Source organism: Macaca mulatta, chromosome 13 (genome assembly GCF_049350105.2).
Source record: "Macaca mulatta isolate MMU2019108-1 chromosome 13, T2T-MMU8v2.0, whole genome shotgun sequence".
In the NCBI taxonomy this organism is placed as follows: domain Eukaryota; kingdom Metazoa; phylum Chordata; class Mammalia; order Primates; family Cercopithecidae; genus Macaca; species Macaca mulatta.
Genome location: NC_133418.1, coordinates 121,247,332 through 121,263,798, shown reverse-complemented (window position 1 = coordinate 121,263,798; position 16,467 = coordinate 121,247,332). Strand labels below are relative to the sequence as shown.

Here is a 16,467-nt window from a genome sequence, read left to right as displayed (position 1 = left end):
GTGTTTTCTTGTCCTTGAAAACCAAACTAGTTACAGATTTTATTTTTTTAAGACAAGAGTCTTGTTCTGTCACCCAGGCTGGAGTGCAGAGGTGCGATCATGGCTCAGTGCAGCCTCAAACTCCCTGGCTCAAGCGCTCCTCCTGCCTCAGCCTCTTGAGTAGCTAGTACTATAGGCGTACACCCACCTAATTAAAAAAAAAATTTTTTTTTTTTGTAAAGATGGGGGTCTTGCTAGGTTGCCCAGGCTGATTTTGAACTCCTGGGCTCAAGTGAGCCTCCCTCCTTGGCTTCCCAAAGTGCTGGAATTACAGGCATAAGCCAGCATGCCTGGCCCGGGGTTAACTTGATTTCCAGTTTTAAGGCCTGTGCAGGAGCAGGAGCTTCTAGCGTGGCAGACAGTTGGGGGTGGGTAGGATGGTGTCTGGAGACTCCAGAACAGCTCCTGTGTATTCACTGAATGTCGGTCCATGTGGGTCAGGCACCAGGGCAGACTCTTGAAGGGATTCACTCAGATCCTTACAGGGACCCTGGGAGGTAGGCAGTGGTTCCCCAGGCTTGGGAAGTGTTGGAAACAAGAACACTGAGGTCCCACCAGCAGCCTATGGCATTGGCAGCTTTAGGGTGGGGCCCAGCCATGTTTTTTAAGTTTTCTGGTCGATTCTGATGCAGGTTCAAGTTTGAGGACCTCTGATAGCTGACTCCCTAATAGTCTCAGAGGATACAGTGGTGGGGCCCCGCCCTCATGCGCCCAGGCAGGGAGGCTGTGATCCGGATCTCACGCCTGTGCTCCCGTTCTCACGCCTGTGCTCCCGATCTCACGCCTGTGCTCTGAGTCTCACGGCTGTGCTCCCGATCTCACGTCTGTGCTCCCCATCTCACGCCTGTGCTCCCCATCTCACGCCTGTGCTCCCGATCTCACGCCTGTGCTCCCGATCTCATGTCTGCGCTCCCGATCTGATGTCTGTGCTCCGGATCTCACGCCTATGATCCAAATCTCACGCCTGTGCTCCGGATCTCATGCCTGCGCTCCCGATCTGACGTCTGTGCTCCAGATCTCATGCCTGTGCTCCAGATCTCATGCCTGTGCTCCTGATCTCACGCCTGTGCTCCGGATCTCACGCCTGTGCTCCCGATCTCATGTCTGTGATCCCGATCTCACGCCTGTGATCCAAATCTCATGCCTGTGCTCCGGATCTCACGCCTGTGCTCCCGATCTCACCCTGTGCTCCCGGACAGCCCCGGAGTGGCACGGGAGAGACAAGCGCCAGGGAGAAGATGGAGGCCCAGCCCCACGCTGCTGAGGCGGGAGGCCAGCGGGGCTCCGCTGTGTCAGGGAACGCAAGGACAGGGAGAGGTGGCTGCTGTTAATGTCCTCATGGACAATGTCCCAGAGATTTGGCACATGCACTGTGTGACCCCAGTGAGAATTCCCATCCAGAGACAAGCAGGGTTTTCATCCGGCTCCTGCTGTCCAGATTTCTGAGTTATCTTTGAGAAATGTAAATACAATTTGGGATTTGGCCAGAGTCTTGTCCTGGCCCCCTGAGAAGGTCAGGGTTTACGAGGCAAAAGGCTCTTCCCAGCAGCCACGACTTAAATGCTCTCATGAAAAAGCTGCAGGGAGGAGAGGAAAAAGGAGGAGGGGGAAGGCCTCCTGGCCCTTCTGTTCCCAATGCTGGTGTGAACACGGTTCAGAGCCTAACCGCGCTTCCCATGTAGTGTACTCGAAATGGGAAGTTAAATCATCACTTATTCATGTAACTGAGAGTAATTATCAGCTTATTGGCATATATTTTTTTAAAGTCCTTAACATTTCAGGAACACAAAAACAAATGGAAAACACCCACGTCAGCTGTGAAACAGAAGCCAGGCAGTTGGGTCTTGGGGGGTTCCATGTGGACCTTGCTAGCTTGCTCGGTGACAAGTGCAGCTTTAGTGCGAGGGGCCCAGACTCTGACTGGCACGTTCTTTGTGAACTGCAATCTTGGGCGAGGTCTCTCATTCGTGAACTCTGAATTGGGGTGATAACTCCTTGCTTTGAGGGTAGCTGTGAGGCCTCCAGAGGCCTCCATTAGTGAGTGGTCGTGAATGATCCTAGCTGGCATTGGGTTCTACACACGGTTCCGTCCTCTTCACCCGTTTGCGTCCTGCACAGGCAGAGGGGATGGCTGCCCAAAGGACATGATGTGATGGGCCTGGCCTGGGCACACTGTGCTCCGCACCCCACTTCAGACAACAGAGGCAGAGTCACCATGAGGCCAATAAAGATCCGGCTGGAGAGGCCTTAGTATTGAGTTCTGTGGTCATATATTTTTATAAAATTAGCACAAATAAAATATTAAGCACAAGGAGTGAAGACCGCTATCTGGTTCCTCTGTCACAGCCTCCTGCCGAGTGGTGCCGACACGGCCCAGGCATCTTTGGATCCCGCTGAGGGTTTCCCCACCTCGGCACTGTTAGCTTTTGGGGCTGGAGCGCTCTGTGCTGTGGGGCCATCCCATGCATTGTAGGATGTTTAGCAGCAGCCCTGGCCTCTCCCACTGGAAGCCAGTACCGTCTCCCCAGTTGTAACAACTAAAAATGTCTTCTGTACATTGTCAAATGCCCCTGAGCCCGAGGGGTGGGGACAGCAAACTGAAGTTGAGTTGGGGTTATATTATTTTGGATTTCACCTGGGTATAGTCGGTGGTTCACAGTGTAGGAGGAGGTCATGAGCTACAAATTGGTCAGTGGTGTGGTCATTTCAAAGACTAGGATTACTTTGCACAAAACAAACCAAAACCCAAACATTGAAATGCCTGAAATCAAACACCTAGTATATGAAAGAAAACTGATAGAGGTTTCCCCAGCCTTGACAACCATCCAAAAAATATTCATGACATTACTGATAAAGGCTTGTGGAGCTGAAGTAAACTGTTTTGAAGCTACCAATAATAAGACATTTAATAACCATGCAAGATAGAGCAAATACTGAGTCATCTTCTGTTCTTTCTATAGATATTTGTGTTCATGGGAGCAGGCAATGAAAGAATATACAGCCAACTAATATAGAAACATAAGGGCTCGTCGCTACTAAAATACAAAAAATTAGCCAGGCACAGAGGCTCACACCTGTACTCCCAGCACTTTGGGAGGCCAGGGTGGGTGGATCATGAGGTCAGGAGATCGAGACCATCCTGGCTAACGCGGTGAAACCTCGTCTCTACTAAAATACAAAAAATTAGCTGGGCGTGGTAGTGGGCACCTGTAGTCCCAGCAACTTGGGAGGTTGAGGCAGAAGAATCGCTTGAACCCAGGAGGCGGAGCTTGCAGTGAGCTGAGATCACACCACTGCACTCCGGCCTCGGCAACGGAGCGAGACTCCATCTCAAAAACAAAAACAAAAACAAACCCAAAAACATAAACAAAAACATAAGGGCTATCAGGCAGCTTTTTACAAACTAAACTTTTATTAACACCTAGAGATAATTATAGATTCACATGCAGTTGTAACAGAGATGCTGTGTACTTAATTTCCCCAAGGGCAGCATCTTGTGAAACTGCAGGACAGTCTCCCAGCCAGATACAGGGATGTGCCTCGCTGCAGTCACCACGGGGACCCCGCACGGCGCCCTCCTACAGCACCCCCTTCCCTCTGCCCCACTTCCTCCTGAATCCCTGGCAACCGTGGGTCTGTTCTCAGTTTCTGTAGTTTGGCCATCTCAAGAGTGTTGTATAAAGACGATCATACAGTAAGGAGCCTTTTGGGATGGTGTTTTTCAGTGAGCAGAGTCCCTAGTTCCTACAAGGTGCTGCGTGGGTCGATGGTGGGTTTCTCTTTGTGACTGGGTTGCGTTCCACGGCAGGCATGTGCCACAGTCTGTTTAACCATTCACCTGGTGAAGGATGTCCAGGCTGATTCCCGTTTTGGGATGTTACAAATAAAGCTGCTATAAACCTTGGTGTACAGCAAGCTTGTCCAACCCGCAGCCTGGGGGCTGCATGTGGCCCAGGATGGCTTGAGTGTGACCCTACACAAATTCGTAAGCTTTCTTAAGACATCGTGAGATTTTTTTGCTTTTTTTTTTTTTTTTTTGCTCATCAGCTATTGTTAGTGTATTTTATGTGTGGTCCAAGGCAATTCTTCTTCCAATGTGGCCTGGGGAAGCCAAAAGACTGGACAGCCCTGGTGCGTGTGAACACAGCTTTCCACTTCTCTGGAATAATTCCTGGAGTGCAGTGCCTGGGTGGTAGTGTGGTTGTATGTTTAGTTTTTTGAGGCTCTCCTGGACTTTTCCAGTGTGGCTGCTCTTTTCTTTTCTTTTCTTTTCTTTTCTTTTCTTTTCTTCTCTTCTCTTTTCTTTTTTCTTTTCTTTTCTTTTCTTCCTTTCTTCCTTCCTTTCTTCCTTTCTTCCTTTCTTTCTTGAGACTGAGTCTTGCTCTGTCATCCAGGCTGGAGTGCAGTGGTGTGATCTCAGCTCGCTGCAACCTCCACCTCCTGGGCTCAAGCGATTCTCCTGCCTCAGCCTCCAGAGTAGCTGGGACTATAGACATGTGCCACCATGCCTGGCTATTTTTTTATTTTTAGTAGAGATGGGGCTTCACCATGTTGGCCAGGATGGTCTCGATCTCTTGACCTCGTGATCCGCCCGCCTCAGCCTCCCAGAGTGCTGGGATCACAGGCCTGAGTCACGGCGCCCAGCTGGCTGCACCATTTCAAATTGCCCCCTGTTTCCCCTCATGCCAGCATTTGGTGTTGGGATTTTGTTTTAGCCACTTTGATAGACATGTAGTGATAGGTCACTGTGGGTTTTGTTTGCATTTCTCTAATGGCTAATGGCGTTGAACATCTTTTCATGTGCTTATTTGCCGACTGTGTGTCCTCTTTGGTGAAATGTCTTTTCATGTTTTTGCCCATTTTCTACTTGGGCAGTTTGTTATTTTCCTGTTAAGTTTCGAGACTTCTTTCTGTATTCCCGACACTCTCCTTTGCTGGATTTGTGGCTGACAGACGCTTCCTCTCATCCTGTAGCTTATCTTTGCATCTTCTTCACGGTATCATTTGTAGAGCAAAAGGTTTTAATTTTGGTGAAGTTCCATTGATCAGTTATTGCTTTTATAGATTGTACTTTGTTTATTTATTTTTTTTCTTTTGAGACGGAGTCTCGCTCTGTCACCCAGGCTGGAGTGCGGTGGCCGGATCTCTGCTCACTGCAAGCTCCGCCTCCCGGGTTTACGCCATTCTCCTGGCTCAGCCTCCCGAGTAGCTGGGACTACAGGCGCTGCCACCTTGCCCGGCTAGTTTTTTGTACTTTTTAGTAGAGACGGGGTTTCACCGTGTTAGCCAGGATGGTCTCGATCTCCTGACCTCGTGATCCGCCCGTCTCGGCCTCCCAAAGTACTGGGATTACAGGCTTGAGCCACCGCGCCCGGCCTATAGATTGTACTTTGATATTAGAATATCAAAGAATGATTTGCCTAGCCTTAGATCCTGAAGATTTTTCTTCTGTGTTTTTTCTAAAAGTTTTGTAAGTTTACATTTCACATTGAAGCGCGTGATCTATTTTGAGATAGTTTTTGTATGAGGTGTGGGGCTTATATTGGGGTTCATCATTTTTGCCTATGGACATCCAGTTGCTCTGGACCGTTCATGGCACCCGCTGTCTTCCCTCCACTGAATCGCTTTTGTACTTTTGTGAGAAAGCAGTTGAGTGTATTGGTGTAGACCTAGTTCTGGGCTCTCTGTTCTATTCCATTGTATAGTGTCTTAGAATTGGGTAGACTGATTCCTCTTACTTTATTCTTTTTCAAAATCGTTTTAGCTATTCTAGTTCCTTTCTCTTTTCATAAACATTTTAGAATAGCCTTGTCTGTATCTACAAAAATTATTGTTATGATTTTAATAGAAATTGTGTTAAGCTCGTACTGTGAATTAACTTGGGGGAGAATTGACATTTTTACTCTGCTGAGTCTCCTAATCTATACTTTTTAATTTTTATTTTATTATTTTTGAAACAGGGTCCCACTCTGTCACCTAGGCTGGAGTGCAGGGGAGCTATCTCAGCTAACTGAAACATCCACCTCCTGGGCTCAAGTGATCCTCCCACCTCAGCCTCCTGAGTAGCTGGGAGCATGCTACTATGCTCGGCTAATTTTTGTATTGTTTTTGTTAGAGACAGGGTTTCACCATGTTGCCCGAGCTGGTCTTGAACTCCTGGATTCAAGTGATCCTCCCACTTCAGCCCTGCAAAGTGCTGAGATTACAGGCATGAGCCACCATGCTTGGGTGAGTCTCCTAATCTATAAAGACAATGTGTTTCTCTATTTATTCAGATCTTTTTTGAGGTTTTCAGCAGCATTTTGTAGTTTTCAGCGTGTAAGTTCTATGTATGTTTTGTTAGATTTACACCTAAGTATTCCTTTTTTAAAGCAATTGTAAATGATATTATTTTGAATTTTGGTGTCTATGAATTCATTGCTATTTTGTAGAAATCTGCTTGATTTTTCATTGTTTATTTTTATTTTTATTATTTGTTTTGAGACAGAGTCTCACTCTGTCACCCAGGCTGGAGTGGAATGGCGTGACCTCAACTCACTGCAACCTCTGCCTCCCGGAGTCAAGCGATTCTCCTGCCTCAGCCTCCCGAGTAGCTGGGATTGCAGGCATGTACCACCATGCCTGGCTGATTTTTGTATTTTTAGTAGAGACAGGGTTTTGCCTTGTTGGCCAGGCTGGTCTCGAACTCTTGACCTCAGGGGATCTGCCCACTTGGCCTCCCAAAGTGCTGGAATTACAGGTATGAGCCACCACGTCTGGCCTACTTGGTTTTTTAAATATTGCCTTATATCCTGTCACCTGTTGCACTGATTTAATAGTTTCCAGGAGCTCTTTTCTGTAGACTCTTGGATTTTCTAAGGAGACAACCATGTCATCTGCAACAAGGGACAGTGTTATTTTATTTTTCGAATCTACACGCTGTTTATTTCCTTTTTGTGCCCTGCTGGTGTGCCTAGAACTTTAGCACTGCATTGAGTAAGAGGTGAGAGTGGACACCCTTGCCTTGTCTTAATCTCAGGAAGGAAACATTCCATTTTTGCCCATGAGGTATGATGTTAGCTGTGGCTTTGCCTTTAAAAGATGATCTTTATCAAGTTGAGGAAGGTCTCCTGCACCTACTTTTCTCAGAGTTTTTGTCATGACAGGTGTTGGTTTATGCCAAATGCATTTCTGCATCAACTGACATATTCGTGTGATTTTCTTTATTAGCTTGTTAATGGGTTTTTATCAAAGGAGCTTTGACTATTGACATAGCCACATATTCCTGGATGAAACCCCATTTGGTCATAGTTGATAAATCTTTTTCTATATTACTGAATTCTGTTTGTTAATATTTTATTAAGGATTTTCTCATCTATATTCATGAGGGTTATTGGTCTACAGTTTTTTTGTTCTGTCTTTGTCTGGTTTTGGTATCAGGGTAATAATCAACTTTATAAAATGAATTGGTAAATATTCCCTCCTCTTCTATTTTCTGGAACAGGATGTGTGGAATTGGTGTTAATTTTTCTTAAACGTTTTGTTGCCTCTCCTGTGAAACCATCTGGCCCTGAAATGTCTTTCTGTAGAGTGTTTAAATTGCAAGTTCAATTCCCTTCCTTGGTATAGGGCTATTAAATTATCTGTTTCATGCTGAGCATGTTGTAGTTTGTGTTTTCATGAAGTGGTTCATTTTGTCTAAATTGTCAAATTTATGTATAACTTTAATCATACATTTTAAATAACCCATTATTTTTTCCTGAATTTTATTATTTGTGTGGAATTTGTCTGTTTTTACATTTTTATTTTATGAGTTTCAGTCTAAACAAATATTCACCTTTGAACCTAGCTTCCTATGATTGTAATTTTATATGTATCTTTTTCTTAAATAAGGTTCCTCTATCTCCCAAAACGTGCAAGATTCAGGCTGCACAGAAGCTGGATCTATCCAGTCCCTGACTAAGATTTGTTTCTGGCATTAAATGAAACTTGCCTTTAAATGAAACTTAAATGCGTGGAGTGAGTTTCCGGACTCAGGTGTGGCCAGGTCTCCACAGGCCGTGGTCCAGCTCTTACTGCCTTCTGAAGCGAAATCCCCTGTGAACAGAGGAAAGGAGCTCAGTCAGCTGCACTGGTTTCTGTCTGATTGGTGCCAGGTGATGAGCGTCCCTCCTCTTCATGCTCTTCTGAATGTCTACAGTAGTCCTGCTTATTTTTTCAAAACACGAAAAGAAAGAAGAGAAAGCCAAAAAAGAAACAAGATTGGGGTGTCTGGGTTGGAGAGTCAGCAGGGGCATCTCCAGGAGGGTCCTGCGCCCACCGCGAAGCCGGCCTGGGGAGTTCCTGGCGCTGCCGGCGTTCCCACACTCCCCAGGCCACCCTGCGGGACGGGCGCGCAGCGCAGACAGGAAGCGGCCCGAGATAAGGCTGCGGCCGGCCGGGCGGCCTGATTTGCTGGGCTGCCTGATGGCCCAGGCCGAGGCTTCTCCCTGCGCCTGAGACCGCGGCCGCCTCTCTAAATAGCAGCCATGAGGCGCCTGGGGCAGTGTCCTCGCGGGCCAGCGACGGGCAGGACGCCGCGTTCGCCCAGTGCGTGCTCAGGTAGGAGACGCTGCCCGGGGCTGCAGCTGAGGGTTTCACGGGGGCGAAGACAGTGGAGAGGGGAGGCAGGCAGGGTTCCAAACGGGGCGCCACGTGGGCTCCGGCTGAGCGAGGAGGATGGGAATCTGTCCCTAGATCCAGGCAAAAGCGATTGAGTCTCAATAAATCTGGCACCAGAGTTCCAACGTTGGATTCGTTCCTGGCGGAAATTCGTGGAGCCTGTTGATGAGATGGGTTCAGACCCATGAGAGTTACTGGAAGATGGAGTCACCCTCTTGGGTGGCAGATTTCAAAGAGCCCAAGGCCCAGAGGGCGAAACAGTCTTTGCTAATTCCAAACCTCAGTTCAGTACTTGGTCGCACAACCTGAGGATTGTTCCTGAGCCTGAGCGGCGTCTGAGGGGTCAGGGGACAGCAGCCACCACTGCTCCCAGGGACCAGTGGCTCTGTGTTGGGCTCAGGAACGGGGATCAGAGAGGTGGGGGGAAGGTGGGCCTTGGGGTGGCAACTTTCAAGGGAGGGACTTTGAGTTCAGATGGGGTCGTGTAAAACCAGGTGGGGTCATCTTGTCTCCAAAATTGGAAAGGAGGAAAGTTCCCTAGGGCAGCCGCCTCCTGCCTGGATGCCTTGCACTAGGAACTGGCTGTCTTTTTAGAGCTAAGGTGATGTGGCCGTTCTCAGTGTAAAGATGAACGTTTAAAGCCATCGCATGTGGGTAGCCGGAATTTTGATTTGGTGGGAAACACTTTGCCTGTGGTAGGCAGAGCACTGCCCCAATCTTTCACAGCTATTTGATTGTATTTACAATTTTGAAACATCCGTGCACCAGAGAAGGCAGCACACGGGTAATGTGCTGTCTGCTGGGGGAACGCAAGAGGGGAGAGAATCCCTTCTTACCCTGTGCTCTTGGTAAGAAGCTCAGAGGAGCGTGTGCTGTTGTGGGGTGGAATCCACAGAGAATCCAAGCTGCCCCAGAAGGTGCTCTGTCACTGCAGGGACGGAAACACCACAGCGGGGTTGGGGCAGTCGCCAGTGAGATGAGCCTCCTCGTGCTTCAGGGATGTGGTTCTCAGGAGGCATTTTGTGGTGCCTGGTTTTTTTTTTGCTGGGCATTGCTGAAGTTACTTAACAAAAATGTAGAATAGCATGTTTGGCAACTGAAGCCATGATTTTTTCCCATTGTCTATTTCATTCTTTTTTTTTTTTTTTGAGATGGAGTCTGGCTCTGTCACTCAGGCTGGAGTGCAATGGCACGATCTCGGCTCACTGCAACCTCTGCCTCCCAGGTTCAAGTGATTCTCCTGCCTCAGCCTCCTGAGTAGCTGGGATTACAGGTGTGCATCATGGTGACCGGCTAATTTTTGTATTTTTAGTGGAGAGGCGGTTTCACCATGTTGGCCAGGCTGGTCTCAAACTCCTAACCTCAGGTGATCCACCTGCCTTGGCCTCCCAAAGTGCTAGGATTATAGGTATGAGCCACAGGGCCTGGCCCCATTGTTCATTTCATTTTTAACATGTACTTCTTCTCAGGATTCCATGTTTAACCCCCTCCCACTGCTTGTCAAGTCTGCCCCTTCCATTGATGGGAAGGCCCTAAGCGTCTTGGGCCCTGGCTGGGAGATAAGGATGTTGTTCTTAAAGAGGTCCTGGGGGTAGCTGTGGCTTCTCCGTTTACAGAATGGAATTCCTCTTCTAAGAAGGCAGTCAGAGGGTGAGACCTCAGGGAAGCAGAGACTCCTTCAGGGGCCTGTGTGCCCTCACCCTGTGCCTACCTGCCATGGTTCCTGCTGTGCGTCTGAGAGCGCCCTGATGCAGGGCCTGTGTCTCCTCTGTGCCCATAGGCCTAGATGGGGCCTGTCGCAGGAAAGTGGACAGAAACTCTCTGAATGGGCAGCGGGGTCAGTGAATGAGTGGAGTGAGTGAAGGCACAAGAAATCCCTGCCTGGGCTGCTCCGGGGATCAGTGGATGAGTGAACTGAGGGAAGGCACGAGAAATCCCCGCCTGGGCTGCTCCGGGGGTCAGTGAATGAGTGGAGTGAGTGAAGGCATGAGAAGTCCCGCCTGGGCTGCTCTGGGGTGAGTGAAAGAATGGAGTGAAGGTATGAGAAATCCCGGACTGGGCTGCTCTGGGATCAGCGGGTGAGTGTGAGTGAAGGCACGAGAAATCCCGGACTGGGCTGCTCCGGGATCAGCGGGTGAGTGTGAGTGAAGGCACGAGAAATCCCATCTGGGCTGCTCTGGGTTTCTCCGCTCGCTACTCACCCCTTTTCTTGGGAGATGGAGCCTGATCATTGCTGAAGCCACTCTTGGAACATATGCGGAGTGAGGGCAGTAAAAGCCTTGCTGAACACCTGTTTATACCTGAACAGAATCATTTCTAGCTAGAGAGGAAATTCCCATGTCAGCCTTTGATTCCTGAGACATTAAAAAAAAAAAAAATCTAAACCCAGTTTGCATCCAACAAACACTGAGAAGTAAGGTTTGACTTGCACACTGAGTGGGTGGGGAGCAAGAGTTTACTATTGCTTTCAGAAGCCACATACCACAAGGAGCCAAAATACTGCTGCTCAGGCAGCAGCCGGGAGACTATGGTTATGAGCCCAGTGGACCAGCATGTATGGCTACAAACCTTGTGGTGCCCCTTGTTTTTACGTTTTATTTTTATTTTTTATTTTAATTTTATTTTCTTTATTTCATTTTTTTTTTTTTTTGAGACTGAGTCTTACTCTCTCACTCAGGCTAAAGGGCAGTGGTATGATCTCTGCTCACCACAACCTCCGCCTCCTGGGTTCAAGCAATTCTCCTGCCTCAGTTTCCCGAGTAGCTGGAATTCCAGGCACCCGCCACCATGCCTAGCTAATTTTTGTAGTTTTAGTAGAGATGGGGTTTCACCATGTTGGCCAGGGTGGTCTCAAACTCCTGACCTCAGGTGATCCGCCCGCTTCGGCCTCCCAAAGTGCTGGGATTACAAGCGTGAGTCACTGCGCTTGGCACATTTCAACATTATTACAATTTCAGGACAATGACAGCAGGGCAGTAACCCACATCTGCAGACTGCCTGCCCTGGAAATACTTCGTAGACATTAGATATAATAAAGATTCGGAAACGTGGAAACACCACAAGGAGAAGAGCAGAAGGCTCTATTTGTGAACTTTCGTTCTGTTGTTTGTTCCTTTATTCACTCATTCATTTGTTCACTCAGTTTGGTGCCTGCTCAACTGCAGGCTTCTGTGTGCTCAGAGACCTTTACGAAGCTGTAGCTTGCACAGATCACTCGCGCGTGGACCCAAGCCTGCAGGGAGCAAGGAAGGTGGGAGGAGTGAAGTCAGCTGGTGGGAGGAGTGAAGTCTGCTGGTGGGAGGAGTGAAGTCAGCTGGTGGGGTCCTGGGTTTCCACTTTTCAGTTGTCCTTATTGTTCTACTATCCACGTGAGCACAGGGGAGCAGCGGGTGCGGGGTGTGGAGAGGAGGCTGGAGGCGGGCAGCCGGTGAGGGGTGTGGAGAGGAGGCTGGAGGCCTGGTGGTGGAGTTGGGGCCGATTGTTCAACTCCATATTGCATTGTCTTTATCGTGAGGAACTGTAATAATGTACAAGGTTGTTTTGGGAATTAAATCAGATATGTGTCCACATTTGGTATACAATGTATATTGACTCCTTGTTCTCTCCATCAAAAACCTATTTTTAAAAATCCCTTATGTCATGACTGAAGGAGGAAGGTGGGCCCTTCCTTTGAGGCATGGGGAAAGGGTAGTTGGGCAGAAAGAGGCAAGCAGCCAACAGTGCTGGGAAGCCCTGGATTTCAGTCCCACCCTCACCACACACTAGTTACGCAATGCTGGGAAGCGTTCTTAATTTTTCTTTTCTTTGGCTTCCTCATCTGTGACGAGGGCCTGATAGTGCTGATCTCTGTGCAGTGTATGGGAGTTATTTTCCTCTAACCCAGTGGACATTCTGCACCCCTATCCTTTACAAAGTCATTTCTGCAAGGGGCTCTGTAGGAAGAAGCCAGGTCCTCATGTGGTGCACGATGACCCACACTGCAGGACGGCACTGAATGGAAGCAGGTTTCCCTGTGCCCATTCCGTGGAGAACTGACTAACGCAGAGGCACTGGGCGGGGCGCAGGTGTTCTCAGATGAGGAACCCTGGCTTCCAGTGCTTTCCCTGGGCTGGGAGCCCATGCATGTGATCACAGTAGGATCAGGAGCTGCCATTCGCTGAGCATTCGCTGTGTGCCACACTGGGTCACGGTGCCACGCACATTAATTACCTCTGCTATCCCTTCAAATAGCCTATCTCCACATTAAGAGAAGGGCAGGGGCTTGCAAAGGGCATGTGGTGTGGCCAAGGTGCTGGTAAGTAGTTCAGTGGATTTGTAGCTATGCCTCACCCACTGCACTCAGGATGCCAAGTCCCGGGAGGTCTCTGGGCAGTGCCATGGCCCCTCCATGGCCCAGGGAGGCAAGCGCTGGCTGCCCCACAGTCATGAGGGCGAGCTCCATGCCACCAGCTGCGCCCTTCCTCTCCCAGCACCCATCAGTGGCATGCAGTCTGCCTCAATAAGATTAGATAATCCATAAGCTACAACTACATAAAGTTGAGTAAAAAGACACTGAATGCTATGGATACTGTGCTGTGATATCTTTTAAAACTCAAAAGCGGCCGGGCGCGGTGGCTCACGCCTGTAATCCAAGCACTTTGGGAGGCTGAGGCAGGTGGAGTACGAGGTCAGGAGATTGAGACCATCCTGGCTAACACGGTGAAACCCCGTCTTTACTAAAAATACACAAAATTAGCTGGGCATGATGGCGGGCGCCTGTGGTCCCAGCTACTCAGGAGGCTGAGGCAGGAGAATGGTGTGAAACCAGGAGGCAGAGCTTGCAGTGAGCCGAGATAGTGCCACTGCACTCCAGCCTGGGCGACAGTGCGAGACTCCATCTCAAAAAAGAAAAAAAAAACCAAAAAAAAAACCCCTCAAAAACAAGCCAGGCTGGGTGCGGTGGCTCACACCTGTAATCCCAGCAGCTTGGGAGGCTGAGATGGGCAGAGCACTTCAGCCCAGCAGACCAGCCTGGGCAACATGGCGAGACCCTGTCTCTACAAAAAAGACAAAAATTGGCCAGGCGTGGTGGTACAAGCCTGTAGTCTCAGCTACCAGGGAGGCTGAGCTGGGAGGATCCCCTGAGCCCAGGAAATTGAGGCTGCAGTGAGCCAAGATGGCACCACTGCACTCCAGTCCTGTCCCCAAACCAAAAACAAGCAAAACGTGACAGAATATGCTTTAAGAACGCATAATGTGTAGGAATACTGCTTAAACCCCACCAGAGGAGAAGCTCACATTCGGGTTGGCATCCCCCAGGGGAGGGCGGGTGGATGGGAGCAGGGCTGGGGTTTTGGGGCTGGTGAGGCAGGTGCGCTCACCAGTGTCTGCTGTGTGGTGAGACCTTGTCATCGTGTAGTTGTATACACACATTAACTCCTAATGAACTAGAAAGTGAGCATCAAAAATGACACCTCGAAGTGTTAGTAATTGTTGAAGCTGGGCAATGGGTACGTGGAAGTTCACGGTACTGGTTTTGTGTGTAACTGACATTTCCCATCACAATGTTAATGATGATGAGAGCCTCAGCAGGACAATGCTGGGCCCCGTGATGGCTGCGTCACTGCACGAGGTGGGCTCCCACCCACGGCCCCTTCTCAGCAGAGCCGGGAGCCCCTACTTTCCTCCTGGCCTTCCCACTCCTATGCTTTGTGAAGTCATCTCTACTTCTGATTCCTTGTGGATTCTTGCAGGATTTTTGAATAAAAGGGGGTGTGGGCAGTTTCTGAATTAACACCTTTTTCCACCACCCTTCCCACACGCGCAGTGGGCCCCGGAGGGGCGGGAGTGGAGCCGGGATTTGAGTAGGGTCTTCATGGACAGGCTGGCGTGCGGACTACGTAGACCATCATGATATATCCGAAGCTCATGGGTTTACTTTTTGTGACTTTGAGCTTTTCTTTTCTTTTCTTTTTCTTTCTTTCTTTGTTTTTTTTTTTTTTTGAGACAGGGTCGCACTCTGACTGCCCAGGTTGGAGTGCAGTGGTGCGACCACAGCTCACTGCAGCCTCAACCTCCCGGGCTCAGCCTCCCACTTCAGCCTCTCCTGTAGCTGGAACTACAGGGGCGTATCACTACACCTGGCTAATTTTTTTGTAGAGATGGGGTTTAGCCATGTTGCCCAGGCTAGTCTCAAACTCCTTGACTCAAGCCGTCTGCTGGCCTCGGCCTCCCAAAGTGCTGGGATTACAGGCATGAGTCACTGTGACTTTCAGCTTTAAAGTACCTTTGTTCCCCTGAGCCATTCTTGGACACCCGGGATGAGAGGCGGCTTCAGCTTTAAGGTCTGTAGTTTTCTTTTTTTTTTTTTTTTTTTTTTGAGACGGAGTCTCGCTCTGTCGCCCAGGCTGGAGTGCAGTGGCGCAATCTCGGCTCACTGCAAGCTCCGCCTCCCGGGTTCACGCCATTCTCCTGCCTCAGCCTCCCGAGTAGCTGGGACTACAGGCGCCCACAACCGCGCCCGGCTAATTTTTTGTATTTTTAGTAGAGACGGGGTTTCACCGTGGTCTCGATCTCCTGACCTTGTGATCCGCCCACCTCGGCCTCCCAAAGTGCTGGGATTACAGGCGTGAGCCACCGCGCCCGGCCAAGGTCTGTAGTTTTCATAGAGGTAGGACAAGTCTGTCATCTTTCGCAAGTGAAGCTCTCCCACTCACTTGCCCAAGCTCTGGCTCCGCCCTGACTCTAACCCTCTCTCCCTTCCCGCCCCGCCCCTTCATTAACCCTTGCCTCAGCGGTAATGGACATTTAACACGGAATGTTTATGGCGGTAACACCAGCTGTCGCCACGTCATCTTTTTGTCTGTTACCATTAGAGGGGATTTTTTTCAGATTTGGGGGAAGGATTTCAAATGACTTCCCTTCAAGCTGCAGGCCTGTCTTGGGCATCTTGACCTCCGCACATTTCTGGGAGGACTCCTCGTGCAGCAGGACTTCAGGTGGTAGAGGTGGGCTTTCGCCAGCCAGAGGTGGGGTCTCCGTAGACTCCATGGGGCCCTGGCTTTTGGGATCTGTCTGGACCACCCTCCCCTGGCTTTTGTAGCAGGGCTGTCACGGGGCTGTTGATGTGGAAATCCCCCCACCACAGATGGCCTTTCTCTGGCAGCTAAGGTGACCTTCATTTTGGGCCTGAGAGGGCCAGCTGGCCTGGAATTGAGGGAGAGGAAATGCAAGGTGCCCTGACCCACAAGCCTTGCAAAGCCAATCATTGCTCACCCACTGCGTCTGCGTCACACAGGAGTCTACAGGTGTCTCACACTCGAAAGTCGAACCCGAGCCCCTGACTTGGCCTCACCTCCTCAGTTCTGTTTCTCAGCAGCTGGCTGCACTGTTCACCTGGCTGCTCAGAACAAAGGCTTTCATCTTTGACTTCTCTCTGTCGTTTCCCATATAATTGATCAGCAAAACCTGTCAGCTTTGCTTCCAGACTGCATCCCAGACTGTTGTCATCCCCTCCACCCACAATGGGGTCCAGCTGCTGTCCCCGCCCACTGTGCTGTTGTGGTCACCTTGGCTTGGCCTCCTGTCTTCGGTTGCTGTGCCTCTGAGTCCTGTCTCAAGAGCAGGGTGACCCTTTTATAAAGCCGCTCCCTGATCCAGACCCTCTGTCTCATACAGAGCAACCCCCAAAGCTGCCGGGCGCCGGCTACTGTCTGGCCTTTGCCTCCTCTGTGCCCACCAGGCCAGCCCACCTCTCCCCGCATCATCTGGCATGCACTGCCTCAGGGCTTTCTCTGAGCCGCTCTCATC

The 16,467-nt window shown here is 49.7% G+C and overlaps 2 protein-coding genes across 3 annotated transcripts in view; one reads left to right on the top strand and one right to left on the bottom strand.

The window, feature by feature from the left end:
* EIPR1 (EARP complex and GARP complex interacting protein 1) overlaps window positions 1–16,467 on the bottom strand; it is a 608,423-nt gene that overhangs the window by 406,618 nt on the left and 185,338 nt on the right. The window lies entirely within an intron of this gene.
* The window catches only part of COLEC11 (collectin subfamily member 11), a 48,827-nt gene continuing 40,413 nt past the window's right edge, over window positions 8,054–16,467 (top strand). Inside the window, exon 1 of one of the 2 annotated variants that reach the window (XM_015111623.3) lies at window positions 8,054–8,619. In XM_015111623.3, coding sequence (XP_014967109.3) covers window positions 8,547–8,619 — 73 coding nt within the window. In that variant the 5' untranslated portion in view covers window positions 8,054–8,546. The remainder of the gene's footprint in view (window positions 8,620–16,467) is intronic. The other variant, XM_001097403.5, reaches the window with a different exon arrangement.